The sequence below is a fragment of the Haplochromis burtoni genome, unplaced genomic scaffold, assembly GCF_018398535.1.
Source record: "Haplochromis burtoni strain Fernald_Lab_line unplaced genomic scaffold, NCSU_Asbu1 Contig_144, whole genome shotgun sequence".
Taxonomy (NCBI): Eukaryota; Metazoa; Chordata; class Actinopteri; order Cichliformes; family Cichlidae; genus Haplochromis; species Haplochromis burtoni.
The window spans coordinates 1,127,710-1,137,336 of NW_024582505.1; the positions used below are offsets into that span (position 1 = coordinate 1,127,710).

Consider the following 9,627-nt stretch of genomic DNA (forward strand, 5'->3'; position numbering starts at 1 on the left):
TTTTTTTATAATTTAGAGCCTGAAGTTGTCACATTGTGCAATAAATTAAATGAGGTGTAAAACTGAAGTCATGCAAAAGAAAAAATGTTGAATTCACTACACAGAATGTTCAGAACTCACAGCAACCCAAATCTACAGGGAACAAAGACTTGGTATATTTGTATATTTTTATTTTCCTCTCCATCATGATGGAAGTTCTTGTGGTATCCCAACCTGTAATGTCAGGATGCTATATGTGACAAGACTTGAAACATGTGGTGAAAGGATGGAGAAGGCAAAGATTTTGCTGTTAAACTTTTTTTTTTTTTACAATTTTAATCACAGGCTTGCTTTTGTCAAAGCAATGACAGATTTGTGTCATTTTGGCCTGAGTCCCACCAGAGGCCCTGATTGTAGCTTAACCATTCCCGCATGTGAGGAATGTACTGCTCTATCACACTAAGCGCTGTACTTCCTTCTCTTTCCCTGCAGGATGACATGAGCGACTCTCTGCGAGACTACACCAACCTCCCCGAAGCGGCACCTCTGCTCACGATCCTGGACATGTCGGCCCGTGCTAAGTACGTTCGCGATGTGGAGGAGATCACGCCGGCCGTGGTGGAGCAGTTTGTCGGCGACTTCCTGGCTGAAAAGCTCAAACCGGAGCCCATCTAAAGAGACTGTCCACGTATAAACTGGACCTATTACATGGGACTCACGCCATCATCCATCCCTGACCTATTGCTACACCCCACAGTTTCCAGGCTCCCACTCTCTCTCCCAGCTACAATCCTGACTGTTAGAGAGATGTCTCACTTTTTACTGGCATTTTAGCATTTTTATTTTAGATGTGTTCCTCTTTCATGGAGTCCCCTCTTTCTCCTGTGGTGCCTTGCATTGACTATAGTCCATACAGTAATATATATGGAGATTCTGTTGTGTCTTCTTTTTTTTTTTTTGCCTCAGAATTTTTTTATTTTTTTTTCTCTTTCTCATGGTGGCATTTCTAGAGAAAACTGAGAATTACCCAGTGGACCTACTTATACAGCCAATCTTTTGCTTTCTGTTTTGTCTGCAAGATTCTTGTTACTTTTGTTTTCTGAATGAAGTTAAGAAAGAATAAATAAAATCACCTTTTTTTCTTTACAGTTGTATTTCACCTGTAGTGCAGATGTGCTAAACTTGAGTTGGATGTAGCTGTACGCCTTCTTGGCCCTATTTAAATAAATAAATATCCCACAGTTTGACAGGTGCACATACAGTAAAGAGCACGTTCTACTTGCTTGTGACAGACCAGTGACTGATGTTTTAACCCCCCTGTCTTCTTGTGTCATGACATGAGTGAAAGTCATCTCTAGTCAGTTCTCATCTCAAAGTCATTATGAGGACTTTCTGTGAAGGTCCCCCTAATGGAAAAAGTCCAGTTTTTTTTTTCTTTTCTTTTTTTCCTAGAGGCACAAAAATGACTTCTTTTTTTTTTTTTAAAGTTGAATGTATAAATCCCTTTCATATCTTGTTACCTTAGTCATAGCTTCTCACACCAATTAAACATTCACTGGCAAGCACAAGAGTTTTGTTCCTGCTAAGTTTTATCAATAAAGTTAGCTCTTGAATATGGAAAAGACGCACAGTGCAGTGACGCTCCAGTTCCTTTCTCAGAAGTTTAAACTGTGTGGGCTCAAATGACAAACTTAATGTTGCATTTATTATGAGAGTCTGTACCTCGACTCTGCTGATGCACTAAAATCTCAGGTGGAATAGAAACTTCTGACCTTGAGCTGTACTGGTAAGCAGGGTAAATGTCTGCACTTTTGCATAAACAATATAGCTGTTAATAAAAAAAACATGTTTTTCCCTTTGTTTAATAAGAGCAGACATCTGGTTAAGGCTCCAACAGAAAACTATTAGAAGGGAAGAAATGGCTGCTTTTCTTTTTTTGCTTACCTTCCAGCACAAGGTTTATTATGAACTTCAAAGTATTTGATGCAATCTTGATTAACACATACAGCAAAGCTTGTGTGTGGGGGGGAAAAGTTGCAGTATTACAGAAATTTGATGTATTTTGTTGCTAATACAAATATTTAAATTAAAGCACACCTTTAAAATTTCCATGAATATGAGGAACTGAGGGTAGTTGTTTTAAGGAACTCACCAAAAACTCTTTGACCTTTCAACTGTATTCATCATAATAATTCAAACTTCCTTTTAACAGGAAGAGACCTCCAACAGAACCACATTCAGGGACTCATTTGGGGGTAAAACAGAAAAAACGGGAGCATGGAGAGGAGTTAATGATGTGAATTAATGGCATGTATACTGATGAAGTGAGGCGAGTGGAGACAACATGCTCAGTACAGCAAGGAAAGTTATCTGCCTGAGCCAGTAGTTTCATAACTGAGGGATGCTTCAGTCACCTAATCCAGATTTATCTCTAAGGTTTATCTGTAGATAATGCTTTATTTTTGGTTTTTGGTTTTTGCAGTGAAAGAAAACACATTCAAATTCACATAAATCAGAAACACAGTTTGCAAATTTACTGTTAAGAGTATTATATGGGACACACTGTTCAGTCCGATATTTAATAGAAGCATCATGGAAACTGTCTCTCAGCTTTACATTGACGTTTCTTTCCAGATGTTTGCAGTAGTTTTAAGAGTTGCTTCCTGCCCTCAAACAGAAGAATGCTAGCTGCCATGGCAGAATTCAAGCTGTCCACATCAGGAACAACGGGAATAAAGAGCCTGTGGCCATCAGTTTTCTCTGCCAACTGGACTGCTTCTAGGCTCAAACCATTCGTCTCACCACCTATCACAAGAGCAGTTGGGCTTTGAGCCCAACTGTCATAGTACAGCTTAGTGTCCACTCTGGGGAGTGAAAGTCCCTCATGTTCAGAGTCCGAATCAGAATCGTAATCCTCGTACTCCATGTTTTTGCGGTTGGGTCTTGAGCTGACCCAGCCGTAATCTCCAGCTTTGGAGGGTTCAGGAGACACATTAACCTCTACTTCTCTACTTCTGTCAGGGCTGCCACTGCTGTCAGCCACGTGGACAGTCACGGGTTTAGGGAGATGGTTTTCAACATCATCCCAGTCAAGGCTGGGATAGATGGGAAGGCGGAAATGGGCGCCCATTGCTGCACGGAGAACTTTAGGCTCCCAAACATCCACACAACCTGTTTGAAAAAAATGCAAAGTTCCCAAAATTCAAAGGAAGGTTTCACAGGATTATTAATTTGATCTCTAATAATTACTGTAAACCTACCCTTTGTGAGGAGGGCATTATGACAGCCAGCAGCAGCAGCACATCGCAGCATAGTCCCGAGATTCCCAGGATCCCGGATGTTGTCACATATCAGAGACAAAGGCACTGAGTGACCTTTACTTGCAAAGTTTAACCGTGCCGGATCTGGGCGAGAAAATATCGCTGCAGAAGAAGAGGTCAGAGTCAGAAATAATTGAGATATTAGTGCTTCATCATGAGCCAAAAAAGAAAATCTGACCCTTACCAATCACTCCCTGTGGGGCTACAACGTCAGACCAGAGCTTGATGTCCTCAAACTTGACTTTCACTAGTGTGGCCCTTCTCAGCTTATCTAAGGGCAGCTCTCTGAGTCGATCCACCGTGCTGAAGAACACAGTCTGTGGTTTAGCACCAGCATCCAGGGCGTCACAGATCAAACGCCTGCCTTCAAGAAGGATTTTACCTTGGTGGTCCCGAAATGTCCTGGAACGAGCCACACTCACTAACCTCCTAGAGCAGAGACGTGGAGAAAGAGGAGGAGAAGGAAGGAATGGCTTCAGAAGGATGAGGACAGCTACAAAATCTATGTCTACCTTGAGACAAGATGTTGATAGAGGCCCACATGCACCCGGGTGTCCTGACATACATACTGCAGTTCTTGACCTTCTCATAAAATTACACAGTTCCTCTCTTGGCACCCTATCATATCCTTTCTCTAGATCCACAAAGTTGCAGTCCGACTACTTCTGACCATCTCAATATTTCTCCATCAGTTCTCTCAAAGCAAACATCACATTTGTACTGCTCTTTCTCACTCACTGACCATCGCCTCTCTCGTTAAATAAGCTTCAAAAACTCTTTCCCACATCTCCATGGTATGGCTCATCAGCTTTATCTCTCTGTGGTTGCTACATCTCGGCACATCAACTTTGTTCTTGCTGTATTCCTAATAATTGTGCTTTTGTTTTGTATGCCAGGGCCCATGGCCTCTGGCTCAATCACCTCTGCTACTGCCCTCACTCGGTGAGACTTACGCCAGTCTTTTATCTCCAGGCGAAGCCCTCTCATAGCGCAGTCCGTCCACTTCATTCTTTGTCACAGTAAAAGCATGTTTCGTAGCTGATTGCTCATCAGTCCTCGTCCTGACAGAGTTTCTCTCTTCGTGATGCTGTGTTCCTGCAGATATGATTCTTCCCTTGGTCTCCCTCTGGATCTTTGGCTCGTCTGACTGAATCTGAGGCACCTTTACGACTTTTCCCGTCTCGTTTTCAGGAAACAGCACTCTGACAGGTTTCCTCCTCAGTCCGCGTACATACCGTTTTGATTCCACAGTGACACAGCTCCTGGTTGTTAGGAAAGCATGTCGCTCTATCATGGAAATCAGGCAGATCATGCTTCTTGTGTACGCTGCCATTTTGCCTGCTTTCTTCTTCTCTCATCTGTCAGGATGTTTCAAAAATACAAGCTAACCCGCCTAGCGCCACCAGTTTTTAATAGCTGATATTGCGTTTACAAATTAAAAATAAACCAAACACATTTGGTGGCGTTATTAATGTAATTATTTAATAACATAATGTGTTACAAATTGTTAAACGGGTCCTATAGTAGCCGTTTTTTGTTTGTTTTTTTTACATTTATTGATGCTTAAACTTGACGCTTGATCATAATCTCGCGAGAAAACAATGACACATTGGTCAAACCATTAACCTGAGCAGTTAGGGGGGGATTGTGAATTTTATACATTGTACTTTAACGTACAGTCGCCGTTCTTTGCTTTAATACTAGAGAAGCACTAATAATAACGACAGGTGGTGTAACACATTATCCAGCGGTTGTTTTTTTTTCGTTTTGTAGTTTTACTTGCAAATACCCGGTATGTGTTCATTGGTTATTACCAGTCGAGCACAGAAAAATCGATACGACCACAGGTAGCACGGCTGTCAACAAACATGGCTTTGAGACGAGCGTTGCATTTTGTTTTCAAAGTTGGTGACAGGGCTAAAACTGCTACCTTTTACAGAGATGTTCTAGGTATGAAGGTAAGTTTTCTGAGCTGCATTTAAATGTAGGATTGGACTGAAGCCGCCGTAGACTAGCAGCTTTTGCTGATGTCGGATAATTTCAGGGTTGCACAACCTGAGCAAATTTCCATAGTTATCATTGTATAAGTGGAAGTGGACATCACTGAATTGTAATGTTCTCACTACTTGTTATTTATTTCAGATTTTAAGACACGAAGAGTTTGAGGAAGGCTGCAAGGCAACTTGTAATGGGTATATAAGACACAACTCCAGTTGAATCTTGAGCTCAGTATAACGCTAAATAAAAGTCCTGTGGGGGAAAAAGTATTTGCCACCTTCCTGTTACACTTTCATGTTTCAGATCAAGGTCAAACAAATCAGGGCTTAGTGAAACGATGTATTGCCCCCTAAACCTAATAACTGGTTATGCCACCTTTACGAACTGTAATCAAGCGTTTAAGATAACGGTCAAAAGGTCTTTCACGTCACTGTGGAGGAATTCTGACCAACTCTTCTTTTCAGAATTGTTTGAACTCAGCCACAATGGATGGTTTTCCCACATGGACAAAACGCTTTAAGGTCTGGACTCTCTCCCTCCTTTTTTAAGCCATTCAGAGATAGACTTGCTAGGGTGTTTTGGTCTGTTTCTTATTGTTGAATCATGAACACTGACCTTAAATGAGGCAAGGGAAACGTGCAGTTCTTTAAATGTTGTTCTGGGTTCTTTAGTGACTAGATTAGTTGTTAATGCACTCCTGGAGGAATTTTGGTAGGCTGGCCACTAATGGAAAGGTTCACAACTGTTTAAAGTTTTCTCCATTTGTGGATAATGGCTCTCACCATGATTTACTGGAGTCCCAAATCCATACAAAGGGCCTTGTAATGCTTTCCAGACTGATAGTGTTAGTCACTAACTGAACTATCAGTGACTTTTTTTCAAATGTGTTTCTTTAGATCATGGCGTGATGATGTGTTTCTTTTAGATATCTTTCAGCCAGGTTCTGTTAGGTCTGTCTCATTTTTTAAAAAACATTGCCAGTGGATATTTTTTTTAATTCACTCAGGTTATCGTTGACTAATATTAAAATTTGTTTGATGGTCTAATAAATATCACTGTAACAAACATGCAAAACATACAAAATCAGGAAGAAGGCAAATATTTTTTCACAGGACAATGCAGATGTTGATACACTAGTGGTAAACCTGCCTTCACCCCCTACCCATACAGCCCTTATGATGGGAAATGGAGCAAGACAATGGTTGGCTTTGGTCCAGAGGATGACCATTTTGTTGCTGAACTGACCTACAACTATGGTGTGGGAGAATATAAACTTGGCAATGACTTCTTGGTGGGTGAGAGTTTGTTTTCACATTGCATGCAGGAAAAGATTGTCTTGTTATTCAGTGTACAGTGGCAATAATGGGATATTTGTACGTGTGTTTTCATGTTAGGGGATCACTCTGCAGTCGAGCCAAGCTGTAAGCAATGCTAAATGTCTCGGGTGGCCTCTCACTGAGGTGGGAGAGGCTCTGTATCTGACTCAAGCTCCTGGAGGCTATCCTTTCTATCTGGTGGACAAAGAGCAACCTCATAATGGTGAGTGTCACACAAGTCAAATCTGCCTGCTGCTTCTTTAGCTTCTTCTTCTTCTTCTTTTTCTTGGGTTTCTAGCAGGCTGGATGCAACAAAGGCATATTGTTTTTTTGGGGGGGGTGTTGCTTCATAAACCTCCATCAAGGATCAAATCCTTACATGCAGTCTGGTATCCACAAACTTAAATGAATACTTTGTAACTTCATATTGATCAGAGTTCAATATTGACTTTAGAGAAAAGGCTGTAATATCCATTCTTGACAGTTCTGATCACGTAGGGTTTCTCTCCATGACATAGTTGGAGCGATCTATCAAAACCTGCTTACGAGTTTCCATCTCCTCACATGTGCCACACATGTTCCACATATGGATGCTTCCTCACTAGTGACAGCTGTTAAATCTGTCTCTGACCCTGTATGAAAAAAGGCATGTGATCACTGAGCTGGAATCAGAATCAACAGAATTAACAGAATTAATCAATTATGTGGAAAAAGTGTAAGCAGGTGCTGGGTAAGAATTTTAAGGAGACCCAGATGTCTAAAGTATAGCAACTCAATTCTGAATCTTATTTCTTTTAAGGGTTTATTTGTGCACATCCAGAGTCACTTTCCAGCAGTCATAAAGCGTGATTATCTAAACACGGATGATCTGATATCGTCGTGTTGGTGTTGTTCCTGGAACAACATAGTAAATGTTGTTTCAGGATCAACATTGCAAGTGACCAATCACATTGTTGTGACGTTATTCTTTGGCGCGCCAAGCCATTCGTGCACTTATGAAATTCTGCTTAGCGTTTATTAAAGGGTCAGGGTCCGTTGATTGGCGGACAGAGGCGATTTCTCGCAGCTTAAGTACAGTTTTTTGTTTTACGGCGCTTTTTCCCGAAGTCGCAAAAGTATGACGTCACAACATTCTGATTGGTCACTTGCAATGTTGATCCTGGAACAACATTTACTATGATGATCTGGGAACAACACCAACACGACGATATCAGATCGTGCGGTCAAATAAGTCAAAAGATATAGACCAAAAACAAATGCCCATTGCGGAGGACATAAATTAATAGGCTGGTTCGCAGGAGTGTATATATTTATTTTTTCATATGTAGCCGATGACACACAAATGTAGTGTGTTCACACAGTGGTTTGATCCTCTGCATGTATCCTTAGCGCAAGATACTGAACCCTGAGTTGCCCCGGTGTGTGTGTCTGTGTGTGTGTGAGAGAGGTTAAAAGAGACAATTTTATGAATATGTGTGTTTATGGCTGAATGCAGCTTGCAGTAAAAAAGTGCTGTAAGTGCTCAAATAGAGTAGAAAAGGACTACAGAAGTACCCATCTGTTAACCACTTACTTTCTGTAATCTGTTCCCAGACCCTGTGCAGAAGGTTTGTCTCGGGGTATCAGACCTCCAAAGATCGACCCACTACTGGTCCACACTCTTGGGGATGAAAGTGATGGACAAAAATGAGGAAAAGAAGACGGTGCTCATGGGATTTGCAGACAGTCAAGTGAGTCAAAGAAATTAAATGTTAAACCCTAAGATAAGTTTAAAATAGTTCTATTGTTGAAGTTTGAATTGTATGTTTTGTGGTTTATGTTGATGCCTGAGTAATATGTGTCAAATTTTTTGTAGTGCAAACTGGAGCTTCAGGACATTGGAGGGATGGTTGACCATGGAACAGCTTTTGGGAGAATAGCGTTGTCATGCCCGCGGGAGCAAGTAAATTATTATTTTCTAAACGGCTAATGTCAACTTGCAGATAAATTATTTCCAACAACATTATAATGAGATATTATTATGCTCCTCAGCTGCCGGTTATTGAAGCCTTGATGAAAAAGGAAAATCAGAAAATTCTCACCCCATTGGTCAGCTTGGACACTCCTGGAAAAGCTACAGTAGAAGTGGTTATTTTGGCTGACCCTGTAAGCACGTTCCCAAAATAATGCTGAAATGATGTCAAATTCATTAAGTTAACAATATTAAACGTAAAATGTTTGCTTTAGGATGGCCATGAGATTTGTTTTGTGGGCGATGAGGCCTTTAGGCAGCTTTCCATGTTGGATCCCAAAGGGAATGAATTCCTTGATAAGGTTGGTGTTACTATAACACATAGCCCTCAAATGCTTATCCAGCATGTGTCAGATATTCACTGTGCTTGTCATCCTTTTAACACTTTTCAGGCTATGGCTGAAGATAAAAGTGATGAATGGTTTGCCAAACACAACAAACAGAAGACTGCTGCATGAGATGGAGCAGCCGACCTGTCAGTTTTCATCAGTTAATGAGGATGAGATGCCGCACAACGCACCTGTAGCATAGATCTGCCTTAGGCTGGCAGCGTAAGATTAATTTTGTGTTATGTAAAAACATTTGTGCCCTGAGATGATGTAATGGACCACTTGTTATGGATTTTTTTTCCCCAATAAATATTCTTCCTAAAAGCAAGGCTGAGTGATGGGCAAAAAACATTAAGTCAGTTTTATCTATAAAAGACATTTCAATGTGATCTTAATTTTAGGCGAAAAGGGGACACTGAGAGAAGTTGGGGCCAACTTAATCTCATAATAAAGTATCACCAGGACTTCATAGCTTAAATTTGGTCTTGCACCTCTACTGAGTCTCCACCAACCTTATGTGCAAATTCCTCTTACAGCTGTAGTAAAACAACATGTTTGCACAGTTCCTAACTGATTTTGTGGTAATTATAAAACACAGATTACTCAATGGGCCCACCATGTACGGGCTCTATGGGCTTTTGGTCTTATCCTAGAAATATGACATATCCAATAAC

General features: G+C 40.9%; 3 protein-coding genes across 3 annotated transcripts in view; 2 read left to right on the top strand and 1 right to left on the bottom strand.

Moving 5' to 3' along the window:
- nxn (nucleoredoxin) overlaps positions 1-938 on the top strand; it is an 84,771-nt gene extending 83,833 nt beyond the window's left edge. Inside the window, exon 8 of the mRNA XM_005932033.3 lies at positions 472-938. Within this exon, the coding sequence (XP_005932095.1) occupies positions 472-654 (183 nt within the window). The 3' untranslated portion in view covers positions 655-938. The remainder of the gene's footprint in view (positions 1-471) is intronic.
- mrm3a (mitochondrial rRNA methyltransferase 3a) lies at positions 926-4,812 on the bottom strand. The gene is made up of 4 exons (XM_005932032.3): positions 4,253-4,812; positions 3,484-3,728; positions 3,240-3,401; positions 926-3,150 (listed from the first exon to the last, which is right to left on the bottom strand). The coding sequence occupies exons 1-4, from the start codon at positions 4,630-4,632 to the stop codon at positions 2,570-2,572; spliced, it is 1,368 nt and encodes a 455-aa protein (XP_005932094.1). The 5' UTR covers positions 4,633-4,812; the 3' UTR covers positions 926-2,569.
- A 118-nt stretch (positions 4,813-4,930) lies between these two features.
- On the top strand, positions 4,931-9,277 carry glod4 (glyoxalase domain containing 4). Its single transcript, XM_005932036.3, has 9 exons — positions 4,931-5,257; positions 5,442-5,491; positions 6,468-6,588; positions 6,692-6,836; positions 8,207-8,343; positions 8,469-8,555; positions 8,645-8,758; positions 8,840-8,926; positions 9,017-9,277. Exons 1-9 carry the CDS (start codon positions 5,168-5,170, stop codon positions 9,080-9,082), a joined length of 897 nt encoding a protein of 298 aa, XP_005932098.1. The 5' UTR covers positions 4,931-5,167; the 3' UTR covers positions 9,083-9,277.
- Positions 9,278-9,627: the final 350 nt, after the last annotated feature.